General features: G+C 45.9%; 1 protein-coding gene across 2 annotated transcripts; it reads left to right on the top strand.

The window, feature by feature from the left end:
- The first annotated feature begins 120 nt into the window (after positions 1–120).
- CKAP2 (cytoskeleton associated protein 2) lies at positions 121–17,187 on the top strand. Of its 2 annotated transcripts, none has more exons than XM_006259872.4 (9): positions 121–229; positions 2,749–2,836; positions 5,322–5,397; positions 8,477–9,333; positions 10,938–11,157; positions 11,751–11,918; positions 12,910–12,982; positions 14,865–15,240; positions 16,187–17,187. In XM_006259872.4, exons 1-9 carry the CDS (start codon positions 163–165, stop codon positions 16,395–16,397), a joined length of 2,136 nt encoding a protein of 711 aa, XP_006259934.1. In that variant the 5' UTR covers positions 121–162; the 3' UTR covers positions 16,398–17,187. The 2 variants fall into 2 exon arrangements, with proteins under 2 accessions (XP_006259934.1, XP_006259933.1); XM_006259871.4 differs by having other exon boundaries at positions 5,319–5,397.
- The last annotated feature ends 2,048 nt before the right edge of the window (positions 17,188–19,235 follow it).

The following is a 19,235-nucleotide window of genomic DNA, read 5'->3' as shown; positions in this document are numbered from 1 at the left end:
CGGCGCCGCTGCAGCAAGCCTTCTTCTCTCAGCCCCGCCTCCCCCCCCGGGCGGCTCGCCCATTGGCCAGTTCAAGTCCGCGGCCGGGCCAATCAGGGAGGTGGCGGCGCGGGCGTGATTCGAACGGCAGAGCTGCCCGCTCCTCGCATAAAGCGCGTGGCCATGAGCGCGCGGGCGCCGCCGCCGGTCCCGCTCCCCGCTAGCCGCCGCCACCAGCCGGGGTACAGAGGTAACGGCCGCCCCGATCCCCCCCCACCCCTGTCCCCGTGCACCTGGCTCTGAAGGGAGTCCTCGTCTACGCTGTGTGGACAATGCTAAGCGTCGGCATTGGACCCCAACGTTAGGTATCATCTTGGAAAAATAGCCGGGTGGGGGTGAGGTGAGTTGAGGTGGGGACAACAAACGAGCCTCAAAATCTCAGAGTCCCTTCATTATTGCCTTTTAAATCATGCTTTCAATAGCGAGCCAATTCATCCCTTCCAACCAAGATGATTTTGTTCGTTTAGATTGAGTAGTGTTTTAGCCAATTCTGCAATATCTTAAGCATGTAACTTTTAGCACAGCTTCGTATTGAAATCGGTGGCACCGTGGATTCACGTGAGCGTATGTATGTATGTATCTGCTGAAATATTTGCAGGGCAAGTGCTTTCAGTTCTAGCATTTTGTTTGGTGCCTCTAGCACAGGGGTGGGGAGTTACCTTGGCTGGAGGGCTGCTTAACAGCTTTGGTGGGCTGCCGGGGCTGGGAGGGTACACCTTCTGTCAAACTGTTAAGCCCTGCCCCCTGGTTGCTGTCTTGGGATCAGGAGTCCTACCCTTGACTCCTGTCCTTTGCCAGTGGAAGTGCTTCCTCTTGACCTGTGTACCCGCTTGAACCAAAACAGTTGGTGTTGTTTTCTGCCGGTCTTCCACTGCCTGGGCACAGGTCCTCTGGGCTACTCACTCACAGGAAGTCTCCCTTAACTCCCTCACTACATCTTGATCTCAAAAAAAAAAAAGGGGGGGGGGGGTGGTAGGGAGGATCCTGTGATGGTACAGCCTACTGTGAGCAGTTCCCAGTCAATGGTGTTTCCTTGGGTTCCGCCCTCCCCTACACCCAATCCACTTGCCAACCAGATCTTGATGGCTCCAGATGTATCAGTTCTCAGCAAGGTGTAGCCAGGGTCTTTCTTTGCCTTTTTGTTTTCAGTTACCCCTCCTTTAGGATAGTGATGCTATAATAACTTATTTTGATATCCTTATTATAATTTGATTGTTCGGTCCAATACATCTATAGCATGATGTAGATCACCTGATTCCCTAAGTTCAGCCACTGGCCCAAAATATAGATATAGCAATTCATGAATAGAAAGAATAAGTAATGATTCCAAACTTAAATAATGATTAATTCATCACATTAATCTTCACTCACATCGATTGCCTAGCATCAATTAAGCAAGAAGGTTAGTAAGTGGCATGGGAGTGGGGAGGAATGGCTCCCATTTGGAGTGATCCAAGACATTTCTTCCCTCCTTTTCCTCTGTGATGCTGTTGTTCCTGGGTCCGTCTTGCCAAAAAAAAATGTTCCAGGCTTCTCCCATTCCTTAGTACTGGAGCTTGGAAGAGGAGAAAGGGGGGGATAGTGAGGGAGTTGAGGAGGGAGTGGCACCAAGACCTGTAGTAGGATTCAGGAGGAAGCAGCTTGCCCCTCCTTTCAGGGGGCTGGAGGGCATGGGGGTGGGGGCAAGTAGGCAGGGGAGGGCTCCCAGATGCAGAGCTAGTGCCCCTCAGCCCCACTGGTGGGGCAGGTGTCCCTGATCAAGGGCGGGCAGCATGGAGTAGGGCATAAACCTCCCCCTCCTCATCTCTAGGGGTGGGGGCTGTACTTGAGATGGAACCCCAGGGGACCTGCTTGCCCTGCACCCATGCACACATCTCCCTGCCCCTTCCTCCCTCCCATTGCTGCACAGAGCATCAACATTTCTTGTTCTCCCCCAGCTATGGTGAGGGGGCAGGTGCGGGATGACAGCGTGGTAGGGTGGGCATGAGGGCAGGAGCAGGAGGCTCCTCGAGGGGGGCTGGTAGGTGGTGGCACCAGGTGGTGGAGAGCAGGAAGCCTCTGTGGCAGAACAATGTAGGGGCTGGGACTGCTGCACGAGTCTACACGTGGCAGCACAGGAAACAGGAGCCCTCCTGCAGCTGTGAGTGTTTGTGCCATGGCATTGCTGGCATGGCACCAAATAAAGCCCTTTGCATGTTGCAGAACTTCATTTAAGCAAGTCATTCTCTATGCTTCTTATGTTAACTATACATCTATGCAGCTCCACCAGTGCAAAGTAGAAGTGTTAATATGGCCTTTACCATTGTATTTCAGATTTGGTGTTGTCATAACTCCCTTGTGTGCTCTCCATACAAATTCCTCAATCCCTGCTGTCAAAAGCAACTGCATCCATGCCACAGCAGCAGTAAAAGATCTGAAAAATCTCAGGCAGGTGAAGGGCACGCAATCCCGATCTCTCTTCCTTGCTAAGAAGGCCCCGGGATTTCTTTTGCTTAGTGGTTAATTTAGCAAAAGCACTTGTGGAATATTGTAAAAGCAATACTGAATGTATGCAATGCATTTCATGCAACACTAAATGGAAAATGTTCAGTGTTGATATCAAGACTCCTGTGTATATTATTAACAAGATAATTTCTTGAATTTCTAGTGTCAGAGGCATTATTATATTCATTCATCTTTTCATTTCATTTGTTTTCTTTCATCTTTTAGAGCAAAGACGACAAAAGGTTGAAGAATACCTGTCAAGAAGAAAGACTTTTTCTGGCTTGTTCACACAGCAGAAGCAAACGCACAACAGGTTAAGATGACTATTTATAATTGTATCAGGGTGGCATCCTCAGGGGTGGGAGGCCCCCCAAAAAGTCCCTTTTTTCCCTGCTTGCTCTGAGAACAGTCTCCCCTTTGCTTACCTGCCACACCATCATGTCTCTTACGATTATAAAAGGGACCTGGTCTTGTTCTAATGACCACTTGGTGGCTGTGGTCCTTTCCCTCATGGGCTAATTGCATCCTTTCGTATGTCTGCTGCACCACGTCCCATGCCTTGTAGATGGCATCATCGTTAATGTTTTGCTGCATGTCTATACTCCTCTTCTGGTCCCTCAGCCAGCCTCTCTCTGGGCTGCCAGGCTCTTTGGTCTCTTCATTTGTCACCTTGCTGGGCTACTGGACCCTTCTGGTCCCAGTACACTATTCCCAGCCCCTTGCTAGACAGCTGGACCCTCTGGTCCTTCCCATGCTTTTATTTCAGGGTGCGCTCTCCTAGCCTTTCTCCATCAAGGGGTAATTTGCAAGGCAGAGGGGGCTGGGGTTTTAGGGTGCTCCAGACTCGCCTTTCCTTGGGGTTTGGCCCTGGTGGCACTTTCTACGGGCTGCTCTGCCACAAGCAATTGCACCATCATGACCCCAAACCCCAGTAGGGTGCAGTTTTTTGTCATACCCAGGACGAGCTTTGGCCCTGATCTCACTGGCTGTCATGCAGCTCCCTTCTGCACTCAACTCTCACTTTCTTCCAGGCTACCTCTGGCCCTGGCTCTCCGGGCTCCCTGGTCTCAGTACTGTCTTGGACCCTCCTTTACCTCTGGTCCTGTCCCAGCCATCCTTATTCTGGGCCTCAGTTTCTCCAACCCCTTTCTCTCTGGCTGTGGCCACACCTGTACCTTCAGTCTCCTAGGTCTCTTCCATCTCGGGCCAGTTGAGAACTCCAGGCCCTCTCTGGCTGCAGTAGTCTCCCACTGCAGCTGCCTCTGCTCTTCGGCTTCTCTGGGCCCTGGTCCTGCCAGCAGGCCAGTGAGATTCTCTGGTTCGCTCTCTCCACCACCTTCTCTTCTGGGCCCTCCTACTCTTCAGATAGCCCTGGCTTGACCAGGGGCTGGGTGAGTGGAGACAAGTGGGGAGCCCCAGGGGGTTTGAGGTTGCAGTGCAGCCCAGCGGCTGCAGGCTGCTGGCATTGGCCATTCCTGGGGCCACTGCAGCAGGGGCTAGGGCGAGTTCGGGCAAGCTGCACTGCGCCCCATGCCCCATGGGGCTCCGCTTGTTCCCACTTACCCCAGCTCTTGCTGCAGTGGCCCTGGGAACGGCTGACAGTGGCTGTGGAGGAAACTGTCAGTGGGTGGAGGGTGTGGGGGCTGTGGCTCTTGCTGCTACGTGCACCCCGGGAAGGCTGGGGGCCTCTTCCTGGGGGGTGCCCCCAGATCTGTGTGCTGGAAGAGAGCAGGCTGCCGCCCACCCCGAGCACCAGGAGAAACCCTGTGCCCCTGCCAGCCCCAACCTACAACAGCAGCCTGTTCCCGCCTGCAGATCCGGGGGCACACAGCCCGTGGGAAGAGCCTGGCACAGTCTCCCAGCCTGCAGCCCTTCTGAGGTGTGCATAGCAGCAAGAGCGGTGGCCCACACCCACTGACAGTTCTCCCCCACTTTGCTCCTTGCTGTAGCCCTGGGAGCAGCCAACACCACTTGCCTGCAGCCCTTGGGCTGTGCTGCATCCCGTCCCTTCCCTAGCCCTAGCCTCACTCCTTCCCTCCCTCCCTCGCTGCTATAGGAACGTATTTGTTACCTTGTAAACTGGGTTCCCCTTATGCAAATTTGATTTATGCGCAGTTTTCTGGGAACGCATGTACTGCATAAATCAAGGGTAACTTGTAGTAGTGCTCATATTGAGCTTAACGGTTCTATTTGTACTTCTTCAGTTAATTTATGCCATGGTTTTTGTGGGGTTCATTTGTGGGATCTCTTGCCTATCAGTATAGGTTGAGCATATGACTGAGACCTAACACTTAGACTACAGTCATCCTTCATCCTTCATAATTGCTGTGGTAAAGTCCCATGACCTGATGTCTCACTAATGTAAAAATAGTGACAGTAACTAGTACAGTCATGACAATATTTGACGCATCAAATGCTGCTCCATCTTTTGTTTGCTAAAACCTTATTCAGATAAATGCTGGTTGAAGGAAGAGAAGGTGTGGTGGGTCAATAAGATCCTCTTCTATCTGAAAATACCATGTGTAAATGCTCTAACTTGGGAACATTCAGTTGTGTTGTCAAATGGAACCGTTGCCACTTACCTTGTACTCAGTGGCTTGAAAGATTTCTTTCTGATTTTATAATTTCAAATTGAAATGGTTTATGTTGTGGCTAAGTTTCTAGTAGTGCTGCCTTGTTAATTTAAAATTTTTAGTTTTATGATATAGGGAAGCCACCAAAATGTACCTGTAGTATATCTGATGCAATACTCCTTTGAGTAACTCTTAACCCCTTGTTTCCATCTATCTTAAAAGCAGCAACAGAACTGGGAAAGTAGCTTGTGATGAACTGCAAGAAAAAGTAAAGAGCTTAAAATCTGCAAAGCAAAAAATGGTGAGTAGTTTTGGTTTTTTTCTGTTTGTGTCCTTCCCCCACCCCCTCACCCTTTCCCTCCCCATTTTAAACTGATAATTAAATCCCAATCAAACTTGTTTGGAATTTGTAGCTGCAAAACTCAGACACTTGTTGTATTTAACAGGTAATATTTTGTTTCACAATGTCTATATTAAAAAAAAAAAAAGAAAAAAAAGCTTCCTTAGATATGAAGAAAGCGTTAACATTACTACTGCTGTCCAGTTACTTTAGTGCTTTAGGGCCTTGCAAAACTCTCTTTGAAGATGTGTGTATCCGATGCGATTAAAAAAGTGTCCTGAACTAAGAGGTGGGAAGAATGAATTAATGGAGAAAACTTAATTTTTTTTAAGCATGAGGACTGTAGTTCAAACTGTAGAATAGTTTTTATTATGAGTATGGGAAGACAGGGTGCTATAACTGGAAAATTTCGACTAACCTTTTCAACACTTGGCCTCTGACTAGTTGCTTTCTCTGTTCTTCTAAGTGTTTCTATTTCTTTAATAATTTATTAAGGAAGTTGAAAGGTCTTCAATTTGACTGACTACAGCAGGCTTGTCCAACATATGGCCTGTGGGCTGCCATGCAGGCTGCCATGCGGCCTGCCAAGCCATTTTCGCTGGCCCGAGGTCCCTCGCTTGGGACAGGTGAGGAGTCCTGGTGCCTGCTCTGTGCTCCACAGTGGTGGCGGGGCAGCAGCAAGGCGAGGCAGGCAGGGCTGGCCCGCGGGCCCCAGCCGGCAGTGAGGGGAGGGGAGCTGCTTACCCCCGCGGGGCCGGGCTCATCATGTGAGCTGGGTCCCGCCGCCGCTGCCCCGAGGGCTGCACAGTGCGGGGCTGCCCCAGCCACGCCTGATTGGACTTCTTCTCTGGCTCTGCCTCTTGCCCCCAGCGCACAGCCGGGGGAGCTGCAGCATGGCCCGCGCCCTGCCCGCACGCATGGTGGATGGAGGCACCAGGTGAGGCCCTGTGCGGGGCATGCAGTTGCCGGAGCCAGGCTGGGCGGGAGGCAGGAGGAGCCCAGCCCAGAGGCGCTCTATGTCCAGCCACCTCCTTGGCAGTTTAGGTCGTGCTAATGTAGCCTGCATGGCTGAGGATGGGGGTCTGCATGCTGCTGGAGCAGCTCGTGCAGTGAGGGGGTCCTAGGGGCCACCTCACAGCATGCAGCCTGTGCAACACATGCTGGTGTCATCTGGGGCCCACAGCCTCACCAGATCTGAACAGCCCTGGATTGGCTTATCCTTGAGATCTCTTCCACGTCTCTGCAGTATATGCCTACAATTTCTATTTAATTTTAAGACACCGCCCCCCTAATCTCAGGACTATCTGGGCCCCTGTCTCTTCCTTGGGTATTACTTGTGCTCGTTGCCTCAAGTTCCAATTATTGAAGAGGTGATGGAATTTTTTCCTTTTATCAGTTGTTTTAGTCTTAAACTGATAGGGGGATAAGCATGAGATGGGTCTTAGACAGCTACTGTGTCTAAAGGACATGGTTAATTTTAAGTTCTAAAATTTACTTTTAAAATCTCATTTTAAAACCTAATTCAGCATAAAAAGAAACATTTAAAATGCTTTAGATCCTTTGCAAACCAAAAAGGTCTTGAGCAGTAGTGTGCAATCCTATAAGGCTGCTGCTTGTGATACTTTTCTATCTCAAAAGAAGGTGTGTCAGGGTCCTAAAAACAGTGTCTCTTTAGTTGAAGTGACATTTATAGGAATTAATTTTACAAAAACCATTTTTCTAGTATTCCACACAATCTGCTCTTACTCTTAACAATCCTCCAACTAGAAATATATTAGTTAGCAGTCACCTTTTACCATTTCACTACTTCGATCTTCCAACTTTCCATAAATCATAAAGCGTGCACAGTGCTAAATTGGTTGCTGTAGGGAAGAATGCCTCGTCCATTTGGAGGAGAATGTCTGTCAGACTAAATGAAATTAAACATTCAAAGCTGCATATTCCCTAGAATGCACAGGGAATCTCCCACTAATGTCTGTAGGCTTGTATAGAGATCTAGAGGAGTATGCAGTAATGAAACTTGGTATAGAGTGAAAGTTTTTATTGCATTTGGTAAGGAAAAACTGCTCTGTGTTTCTCTCTGGTCTTCCCTCCCAGCTTCTGCCTTTTGGGGGTTTGCTTTTACAATGTTAACTGTTCTGTGACTGACTGTTTTAGCTCTTGGATTGGTGACTGTTGGCACTGAAATGGGGTGGGTTTTTTTGCACTTTAGGATTGAACTCCCCTCCCTTATCCTATGAGAACTCAAATATGAGTTATCATTTAATTAATTTCAGGTTCCTGGTAGCCTCAAGCAGAAGACATTTTATATTCATGTATGCTTAGTTCAGATTTAAAACTCCATCTGTTGCAGTCATAATGGCTAGAAATATTACCGGAAGGTTAGTTTATGCACAAGTCTGCTCTAGTAGCTCTATGCTGGCCTCTTCTAAACTGGATCCAGGGCTGCTTTAATTCTTAAGTGTTTAGGTGAGGATTTTGCATGTTTTTTTTGCATGTTCTACAAGGAGGATTTTCTTGGGTATGATTTAGGGACCTACCAAATTTATGATTCATGATTTTTGTAGAAACTGACTTGGGTCCCTACAAAAAAGCATGGGAACCATAAAAAAACAAGGAAACGGGGGAAGGGAGCTGCAAATAGAGGTGGGAAGCCCTGGCATCCTGAAGCATGGTAGGGAGGGGGTACCATTTTCATGGCAGAGCATAGCTGGGGCCCCCAGAAATCCCGTCATCTGTCAATCTCTGAGGGGGGGGTGAGATTTCCAAGGCCTCTTGGTCAATCAGTGGGGAAGGGGTGCTGTGTTCTGCTGCAGAAATGGTGCTGGATGTTGTCCCATGACCATGAAATATGAAGGTAGCCTCCCTCAATTAGGTAGGTCCCAAGGTATCTCCACTTTCTTTTTGGAGACCATTTGCAGTGTTTCTTTCTTTTTCCTTCCCACCACAGGCTCTGCATTTCCTTTTAGTGACTTGTATGATGTATGTTGCATGGCATTAGTGTATTTTTGATTTCTTCATGTAAATATTTCTATTTCAGGAAAATAAAGAAAATGCTGAGAGCTCTCCAGGGAACCAATCAAGCAGAACTTTGGAAAAAAGCACGGCATCTTTAAATGACATAGATGTGAAGGCTACTACTGTATTAACAGAATCTAGTGCAAGGGCAAACTGCAGTTCTGAAGATCTTAGTCCAGCTGTTAATACTTCCAAAAATGAAGCTGTTGAAACCCAAACCCAACTGATGTCATTTAGCCAATCCTTCCTGCACAAAAGAAGCATCAAAGAGAAGAAACTGATTGCGGAAAAGCAGATCTCTAATGCCAGCCTTCCAAAGAAACCTGTGCTTGGTTCCTATCGTGGCAAGATTATCCCATCCAAGATAAACTCCTTCTGGAAAACACAAGATGATACAGATGGAAGGAGTTCTTCAGCAAACAAAAAGCCTGTGGTTGTCTCCCAACTAAAAGTGAGACCATCACTTCCAAGCAGTAGTAGTGCAGTCATGAAAACTGTCAAAGCAACAAACTCAGCTAGTGCAGTGAAGTTGAAAGGTACTACCCCCTTCCAGACCAGGCCACCTGCAAAGGCTTCTATTAGCCATTCACAGTCCACCCAGAACAAGGAAAAACCAACATCTAGTAGTGTGGTAGGAAGTACTGTGACTGTCCAAAGAAAGCCTAGTAGAAGTGTGACACTGCCATTAAAGACAGCTTTTCCAAGTGCTAAAACTCTTTTTGTGGCTGGGGCAAAGAAAACTGAAGCTTCATCCAAAGATGTAAGATCAGGTGCTTCAGCCAAATCTGTTTCTTTGACTTGTGGTGCCAGTTCCACTCAAGATAAAAAAGCTGTTGGCAACAAACTTATTCTGCCAAAGGAGTCAGCTGAAGACAGAAGGTAATGTAATTAATAAAAGATTAAGGTTTCTCTGATTGCAATAGGCAGGTCTAAAGAGATTTGAATGGCAGTGTCTGTTGTTGTAGGTGCACTATCACACATCTTCACATTTTGATCACTTGGAATCTACTTTCTTTCAAATACTACACTGAAAGCTAAGAAGTTGATGCAGTTGATTTTGAATTCAGCTCTTTTGGCCATCAGCTTGTCCTGCTTTGGGACTATAAATGGGTAGTTCTTCCTGCAACATCACAAAGGCATGTAGTATCAGTGTGTCTTTAAGCTCTTTTGGGTGGCGGTGATCTTGCTAAGCATGGCACTGATGTGTATTTAATCAAATTACATGTGTGTGTAAAATAATAGTTTAGTGTAAGATGTATATAGAAGTGAAAGTAACATTTGTAATAAACTAAGTATTTTAAGATGGGAGTGATATGGGGTCAACAGCATGGCTAAATTCACTAGTGGAATAGTATCTTTCAGTTCTAAGTGAAAGACTTTTTTTTTTTACTTAGATAATTGGTGGTAGGCCTTACTGGATAATTGTTTGTGTGGTAGCCTACGTGCAGTGGGTTGGTATTCTTGATGCTGTATCTAGTGGACATTGCCAGTTTGGAATATAGATAGTCCCAGCATAAAAACAGTTGAAGTGGCTATCATTCAGATTTGACATGGCTCTGGAAGTTCTTTCCAGATACTGCCAATGTATCCTGCTGTAGGGAGCATCTGTTGCTGTTACCTGTACTTTGCCTGTTCTGAGGCTTGGGGGATTCAGTATTCAGACTGTCTAGTACAGGAGATGTCAACCCAGGGTATGCTTACCCCCAGGGTTACTTGGAAAGGGGCTAGGGGGTGCAGGCAGGCAGGGATGGACGGAACGCTGCCACCCACAACCCTATGCCACTGCTTCGCAGGAGCAGGGCTGCGGGGAAGGGGGAGGGCAGCAGCTCCCCTTTGCAGGTGGCACTGGCCAGCTGGATGCAGGGAGATGGGGGGTAGAACTTGTATGCAGTGGTGGCTGCTGCTGCCATCCAGCACCCTGTGCCGCTGCTGCCACTGCATGCAAATCCTCCCCCCTTGCCTCTCCTGCTCCGTGTCCAGCCACTGCCACCCCTTCCCCTAGTCCGCTAGAAATGTACCCAGAAGGGGTATGCTCCTTAAAAAGGGTTGAAAACCCCTAGTCTAATATTTATGACAAGTACTAAACACCACACTTTTTTCTCTAAACCTTCAAGGCCCCTCCAGTAATTTAGAAGTAGTTCCTTTGCACTATACAGAAAAAGAGGCTGCTTGGTGGTGTTCTTGTGTTTTTGGTTTTTTCTGTCTCTTTTCAGTCTTATGCTTCTGCTGGGACAGACAAGATGGGCATGTATTGGGTTACTCAAACTCTCTAGCAGCTGAAGTAGTGTCCAGGGATTCAAAGTTCCTATCTATGCTTATGGGGTGGTTCTAGATGTACATCTTGAGGATTAGTGAAGGTGAACAAAGGGTCCTATAAAGATTCTTTTCTTGTCTATCCCCAAAGTATTCCTTTGTGTAAACTACTTTGACTGGCCCTAATTTTTGTGTTTATTAAGTGCTACTCTAATTTTACTTCAATGCAGAATTCGTCTAGCTGAATGGAGGGCATCCAAAGGAAAAGCATTTAAGAAGCCACTTCCTACTGCTGTGCCAATTACCAAACCTGAGGACAGCACATTACACACAACCCCCCAAAAACCTGTTGAATCTTTTTGGACTACAATAGAAGAGGAGGACGAGGAAGGAATAATCAGTGAAAAAGTCACCAAGACTCTTGCAGAGTGTCTCCATTCAACAGAACAGGTACCAATTCTGTGACATGAAGTTCCTAATTCTTCAGACCATTAGAGCCTGGGGATCTGATTGATTTAAAGGGAAATCCAATACCTTGAGGATTCATGTGATCCAGTTCTACATAACCATCCACTGAATTATGAAGCAAAGCTTGCACTAAAATTTCATGACCTCTTTTTACACAAAGTTCATGTCGGGAGGAAGGAATTAAATATGTAGTCACTTCATTGCTTTGTTAGCTTACTTTTTGCTAAAAAAATGCCTATAACCTTTATGGACTGATAGTTATATTCTGCCAAAGGATTTTCCTACAGTGATTCTGTAGGAGATGGATAGGATTCAACTAATAAAGAAGAGTAACTCAATTTATATTTCGGCGTATAGACAAAAGCTTAATTTGTTGGAACTTGTTACGTGTCTTAAGATGTTAATCTTAATACACTACCAAAGTTTAACAGTATAAATATATTTATCAGCTTTATCAGGATCACTCTTGAAAAACATAAGCAAACAGGTTTTCTGGAACAAATATATTCCTGTTTTTTTGGAGAATGGGTTCATTTGAGACTAAATCTTCTTTGCTATTTTATGTTCCCTGTTAGGGGTGTCCACGGGATAAAATACATGCCACTCTGGAGAATCTAATTCAGTGTGTTCCAAAGGCAAAAAAAATTGCTAAGTATTGGGTGTGTCAGATGCGTCTTGAACAGACGGGTCCCATTGAGAAGATCATTGCTGTTTACGAGGAGGCTATTTTGGCAGGAGCGGAGGTGAGGAACATAATTTTGTGGTGTTGTAGAAATGGGTGAAAAGGAAAGATGAACTTCAAATTTACTTGGAGCAGAGCTTCCATATATTAATGCTAGTTGACTTTAGCAGAGAGGTAATCCAATCACACTGACTTGACCTGAGCTCCTGATTTTTGCATTTGCTAGTCTGCATGTGCACTGCAACTTTAGTAAATACTCAAATACTGCTCTTAAGAGGGGAGGGAAATGAATGCATGTCACTGACGTAATGTTCAGCCTAGGGGAAATTTCTGACAAACTAGTAACAAAGTCCTATTTCTTGATGCTTTTTAGTCTCCCCTCCTGCTCCCCCCTGACACAAATTGCATAGCTTTTGATGTTACTCAGAGTTGTCTATCACAAATCATTGATTTTTTTTGTTTTATATTAACAAAAAATTACCTTTTTAGAACACAACTTCAGAATGCAAAAATTTAGGTTGCAGTAGCAATAATTATGCTATTACATTGTATAGGATACATCAAAAGCAATAGAACAGTTAATGGTGGTTCAAGCCTCATTTGTAGTATACAGGAGTAAAACTTCATTTTGTGCTATTATGGGATCATCTCTATACACTACAAAACATATACATCAGGACAAAAATATTTTTTTAAATAACATTAAAATAGGCTATCGTAAATGTTTATTTTTTGTGCATAATTTGTTTTCTTCTGGTTCCAAAATGGCAAATCCCCTTCCTAAAAGGGAGTACTTCCGGAGGCAAGGGGCAGGACTTCCAATCCCAAGGTGGTGAACAGGGGACAGGGCACCTGCTAAAGGACAGGGCTACTCTTGCGGCCCTCCACAGCTCAAAAACAATTGTTAAATGGCCCTCCAGTCAAAATAATTGCCTGCCCCTCATTTACAATATATTGGGAGTCTGCAGTGTGTTTAAATGGAACTATACTAATGCATTTCTGTTCCTTGTTGGAATTTGCTCTCTGGAGTTAACAGAAGCAATTTTTCCCAGCCTAAACAGGAGTTACGGAGTACAGTAGCAGATATTATGAAGAATTCTGAGAGTCTTTCCAAGTCAGAGCCTGGTAAGTTTGGTTCCCTTACCACCCCCCAATTCATCTTAAAATACTTGTCTTAAAAAAATTACCCTGCATTATTCAAGCAAAAGTTGCATTCATCAGTCATATGTCAAGAAAACTTGTTTTGGCAATCAATTTTAATGCCTAAACCCCATCTCAACTGCTAGCATTTTACAAAGACTGACAAGTAACACCTGTCAGTTCTTCTCACCTTTTATTCTGCAGTAACTATCAGTATTGTCTGACCTCTTTAGCACCTAATGTTTTAATAAGGTTAAAGGCTAAAGTCAGTTCTTTGGGTTATAGATACTCAAGGGTGCAAAAGTAGCAGCAACCATCTTGGAGTCGCTGTTGAGAAAATACCTTTGATCTACTATACGAATTATCTACTCTTCATAAAATATTGAGTGCCTAGAATACAAGATACCACACTGAGGGCCTTGTTACACCTTATGCTGTGAGCTGAACAAATGTTGATTGGCTTTATTGCTAGTTTGGAGTAGTCATATCCTTTAGTCTAGACCTCCCTGCTCACCAGGCCTAATGGCAAGTCACAGCTATGCAGGGACAGCTGCCTGCTGGGAGCAGCCCGGGCTTCTGGCTGGCAGCAGCTACCCAGAGGCTGCAGCCAGGAGGCTCCAAACAGCTGTGCCGGGCTCTGGTGCGTGCACTCGCGTGTCGGAATGGTCAGTGGGGGAAGAACCAGAGGCAGTGCAGCTCTGGTCTCTCCCCTGCTCCTGGCACGGAGCTAGTGACTGGGTTCTGGAGCCCAGCGCAGCTGTTTGCAGCCAGCCTGGGCTCTGGGCAGCTGCAGCAAGCAGCAGGCAGGCTGCAAACAGCTGTGCCGGGCTTCACAGCTCCGGCATCAGCTCCATGCTGGTGGCGACTGCACGGGCACCTCGGGGTGGGCTGCGCTGCCCCACTGTCCACTGAGGTGCATGCATAGTCACCACCGGCATGGAGCTGATGCCGGAGCTGTGAAGCCCAGCGCAGCTGTTTGCAGCCTGCCCACTGCTTGCTGCCACTGCCCAGAGCCCAGGCTAGCTGCAAACAGCTGCACCGGGCTCTGGAACCCTGCTATAACCTCCATGCCGGGAGCAGGGGAGAGACTGGGGCTGTGCTCTCAGACCCCTTCCCCACCGTCTGCTCCGAAGCGCAGGTGCACACACTGGTACGGAGCTGATGCCGGAGCCCAGCACAGCTGTTTGGAGCCTCCTGGCTGCAGCTGGCCCCAGCTCTGGGTAGCTGCTGCCAGCCAGGAGCAAGGGCTGCTCCCAGCAGTCAGGTGGGACGCTGCAAGCCCTGCTGGGAGCAGCCCAGGCTCCATCGCTGGCAGCAGCTGCCCAGAGCCGGGGCTGGCCATGGCATGCCAAGCAAAATGGCCTCATGTGCCATGCTCGTGTGCCAGGGGTTGCTGACCCCTGGCCTAGAGGCTCCAAATTCTGCAGGTGGCCATGGCCCAAGCACCTGATAGTCCAGTGGGCCAGATAAAGATATGGCCCACACTGACATTCTGACACCCCTGTTCTACGATATATGAAATTGAGCAGTTAGAATTGTAGTCACTTTTGAAAAATGTAGGCCATCGCTGTCTGAGGAGACTTGGCATGCTTGTAGGCAAGTGCTCTTTGCGGGATGGATTACAGTGAAACTACATCAGTGAAACAATTCAATTAATTTGGTTTCCTTGGCCATGCTGTTAGAAGCTTTAGGATTTCAAAGACTAGCTTTAGAAGGGCTTATTTATGGGTCCAACTGCCATACTCTTGATTTCTAACGCCACCTCCCCACCCCTTCCCACCATACTGCACACTACTGCTGTTGTTTACTGGATCTTTAGTTGTGATTTAATCATGACCTGCATTTTTATTCTGATACACTTTTTCAGAGATGTGTGTGAAGGAGGAAGCTGATTTAAATGATGATAGAGATGAAATTAACAATGAAGCTAACTCTTCTATTGGGAAGGTAGAGGAGACCTTCCAAATGCTCAACCTGAATGATGAAGAAAAGCCAGAAATGACAAATGAAGTGAAAAAAGAAGAAAAAATTGTTTTGGTTTCAGAGATGAATGGAGAATACTCATCTAAAGAAGATAAACACAGTAATAAAGAAAAAAGAAAGAAAACAGTAAAATATAAAGATGACCAGGATAATAATGATGCAGTAACGGTGCTGCCATCAGAATCTAGGACTCCAGACAAGGAAAATGAAGCATCTTATGTAATTAAATACAGTGTGTCAACTACTCCACACTTAGAGAGGTAAGATGATTTATGGTAAGTTTGGGACATGAATGTGGCATGTTTATGCTCTCTCCAGCAACCTCAGGATCTTCATGAAACTTGCAAGCAGTTATCTGGTCTTAGCTGCTTGTACAAGGCGGTGTTACAGCATCCTTCTCCCGTGTGTTGGAGAGCATATAATAGACTGTTCTATCAATTGGCTAATGGGTAACCTGAGATGGAAATAGATGATGCACCTGTAACCAGTGTAGATTTACTGCAGACTTTTCCCAGAATTAACTTGCCCTGAACTAGAGGCATTTATACCAGTACAGCTATTAAGAAAGCTGGGGAGAACCTTGGGAAGAAGCAACATGGGTGGCTTTTTTTTCCTGGCCTAGCTACTTTTTCTCTGAGTGAGTTAGCCTAGTCTGTCCTTGGACAAAATGAATTTGGAGCATAAGTCTATGGAAGCATGTGTAAAACTGTCAGTTGGGGGAGGAAGTGGAGGAATGCTTTCTTTCCTTCTGTTGGGAGGATTGGATTATGTAAAGTGGGGAACATTGCTTTCTATTTCAGTTAGTTTGGGGACTTTCAGTTGGATAGTGCCATGCAGCAGCAGTTTTAACACTGAACAGATGTGTCTACATGTTGCCATATGACAACATGGCTACAGCACTGTGCTTTCTTTTGGAAGCTGTATAGTCCAGTGCAATAACTGCCTGTACTGCACCATGCATGCAGCGGACAGTTAGATTTTGCCACTATGTTGTCATAGCAACACGCTACAATGAGGGAGTGTGCTGCTACGGTGATGTAGCTGCTGATCACATGTAGACTCACATGACTGCTACATCACTCTAGCATGACAAAACATGTCGCTACAGAAACGTGGGGCAATGTGTAGATGTTCCCAATATGTCTCAAAACGCATCTCTGACAATGCTTGCTTTTTTGTGTGTGTGTTCTGTTTCTTAACACTTAGAGAGAAGAGAAAGATGCAGTGTGCAGCAACTGGCTCTGCGGTTAAAGATCTAAGATTCCTGACTCCTGTGCGGCGTTCTCGACGCCTTCAGGAAATGAGCAAGATAAATATGTTTAAGGATCATGATCCCATGGTTTCTTCACTTGAACAGCTGAAAGAATTGGGATCCCAAAGCAATGCCTTTATCTTCAGAAAAAACAGTGCACTATAATCTACTCCGGGAATAGTAAAAGTAGCAATAACTTTACAAAGAAGGCACTTGCCCTCTTTAAGAGAAGCTTTGACTCCTTGCTCATTTGTGTAGCTGATGTAATATGAAATTTGCAAAGCTGGTTTAATTATCTAAAGGCTGTAGTCAAGCTTTTAAACTAATAATGTGTGTATACTCTCTCAAGCTGTTGTGGTTTAAAAAAAAGGTTTGGTCTGTTTTGGTATTGTAAATTATTCAGGTCTTGTTTAAACACAGTATGGAACTACAAATTAAGGAATAGGTTAACATACTCAGTTATCTCCCTTGTTCCTATAATGAGTTGTTAGCACTACCCATTGCTTTACATTGGTGAATCCCCATAAGACAAGTGTGTTGCATGCAATTTTAGATTATTCAATTTTTTAAAAGTGTTCCTGTATAAAGATGAAATATCTGAATATCTAAAAGATGGTCAATAGGGAAGTCAAGTCAACCTGTCTGTTTTGTGTTGGGCTTTTTTGTTTTGTGGCTTTCGTGTATGTTGTGGCATTTTGTTTCTGTGTGGGTTTGTCTTTTTTGGTTTTTAGTATTTGTTTTCAAAGAAAAACAAACTTTCTACAAGTGGTACTAATGGAAGCTTTTCTATTTTAAGAAGCTGACATAGCAAGGGACTTTTAATTCCATTGTCTAGGAAACTACTTAAGGCCTCAATGTTTTGTGCTTTACACTAATTTTCTGTATTTAATGTTTTAATATAGACTTGTATTAATCTGTTCCATGGTAGAGGTTTCTATTAAACTGATCAATTTGAGTTACAGTTGCTTTATTTGTATTATTTATAGGTTAAAGTTTGGTAGTTATTAGTAGTTATGACTATCCAATTTCCAAAATTAGAAATTTGGAAAGAGTGGATTTCTCTTTTTAATAGCTGATTCCAGGAAGTTATCAGTAAATGGGGAATTATCAACATCTTTCAAGTTCCAGGCAGATTTTGTATAACATCTGTCACTTCATCATAATAGTCATAGAATAATAGAAAACCAGGGCTGGAAGGGACCTCAGGAGATCATCTAGTCCAGCGGTTGTCAATTGGGGGTATGCATACCCTTGTGGGTACTTGGGAAGGCCCTAGGGCAGGGGTGGGCAATTATTTTGGGCAGTGGGCCACTTACTGAGTTTTGGCAAGCTATTGAGGGCCGCATGACAGGCAGCCAGGGGCAGATAAATATTAATTTTCTAAATTTGTTTAGGGGCCCCTGTGGGCCGGATAGAATGGCCTGGCAGGCCACATTTTGCTCACCCCTGTAGGGGGTACACACGGGCAGGTGGGGACATAGTGCTGGCACCCCACCCTACCCCATGCCACCATCTCTGGGGCGGGGGGTGCGCAGGCCAAGGCAGTGGTGCCCTTCTGTGGACCCCACAGGCACCAGCCAGACATGGAGGTGGGAAGCGGAAGCTTGCATGTGGTGGCTGCCACCACCCCATGCTGTTGTTGCTCTGTGTGCAGCTGCTGTCTGGCTTGGTCATCTGTACAACTTTTTCATACATTAAAAAATTGCAACAAAAACGCATAAAGAAGCAGTACTCCTGTGAAAAAAAGGAAATCTAAAACTGTCCAGTCTTTCTTATACTCTAATACATCTGTCCTAAATTCAAATTTTGTCAGAATACCTGTTGGAAGGCAGAATAAGTCCTCTTTCCACCGCCACCCTAAACTTTGAGGCAAAAGGACCACTGCTGACACACTAACATATTTTGTTAGAGATCTGTAAACGTGAAGACCTTTTGCCAGTATAAGCTGTCTCCAGTAGGCTTGTCTGCCAATTTATTCTTGCTAGGATAGGTAAGGCCTAAAAGCGGGGTCTCAAGCACTTGAGTTGAGGACAGCTAGCTTTAGTTCAAAAGCTATTTGAAGCTTAGCCATAGATTTCATGACAGGAAAGGAAGTCAAGCCTTGCTGTTCCTCCACTTCATAAAGTTCTTTGCAACAGAAGAGCTCCAAGGCCACGTCCACATGAGCGTGGATGTTTGTTTCCATGGGCACAAGAAGCAGTGGTACATCTTGTGCTGCTGTTACTTTGTCCCAGGGGATCACCTGTGCCATGTGTGCTCTGGTGTGCAGCAGGTTACCCTGGGGGAGGTAGGGGAAGCTGGGGCTAGCAACTGTGCTGGCCCCAGCAGCCTATCCTGGGGGGGGGCCTAGTGGCCAGGAAAGCTGCAGCCACTGCATTCCTGCAGCTGGGAGCCTGCCAGTAGCCAGAGCATATCTCCAGCAGGCCAGGTTCCAGTTTTGGGCAGTGTGTGCTGCCCCACTTCTTTTCTGTGCAGATTTGTTTTTGACCCCCCCCAACCCCAGCTCTGCAAGATAGCAGGGAGAGGGCCTGAATGCGGTGTGTGGCATTGTAGATGCAGCTGCAGCACCATGTGCCATATAGCCATGCTCATCTGGATGTGGCCCAAGGTTGCAACAGATCAAAATACTTTTAACATTTGAAATCCCTGGGTTTATCTTGTGAATCACATTTGCACATTTAAGTGCTAATATATTGTGGCCCCCTGTTGCATCCTTCAAAGGATTTCAAGGTGCTGCGATGCCCTGGCTGCAAATCCCTGAAAGATGCGATGGGAGTCTGACAGTAACCTTGCTTTGATGAGAATTTCTTGGGAAGCCTCTCGCCTATACCATCTCATCAAAGATGATGTGAATTACTGTTGCCAAAACAGCTAGTTTTGTTCCCCTGGAGGCTTGTTCAATTACCCTCAAGGAGAGAGTCACACACACAGGCTGGGTCCATTTAGGTTTATTGTTTGCAAACAGTTTGACCGGGGAGCAGAGAGCTCAAATCAGGGCCAAGG

The sequence above is a fragment of the Alligator mississippiensis genome, chromosome 1 (genome assembly GCF_030867095.1).
Source record: "Alligator mississippiensis isolate rAllMis1 chromosome 1, rAllMis1, whole genome shotgun sequence".
Taxonomy (NCBI): domain Eukaryota; kingdom Metazoa; phylum Chordata; order Crocodylia; family Alligatoridae; genus Alligator; species Alligator mississippiensis.
This window is presented reverse-complemented; position numbering and strand designations above follow the sequence as displayed.

Excerpts from the sequence above, each read along its gene's own strand:
- CKAP2 (XM_006259871.4), top strand. The coding sequence starts at position 163 with ATGAGCGCGCGGGCGCCGCCGCCGGTCCCGCTCCCCGCTAGCCGCCGC. Across the intron at positions 230-2,748 it reads CCACCAGCCGGGGTACAGAG|AGCAAAGACGACAAAAGGTT; the intron begins GTAACGGCCGCC and ends TTCATCTTTTAG. Across the intron at positions 15,241-16,186 it reads ACTACTCCACACTTAGAGAG|AGAGAAGAGAAAGATGCAGT; the intron begins GTAAGATGATTT and ends CTTAACACTTAG.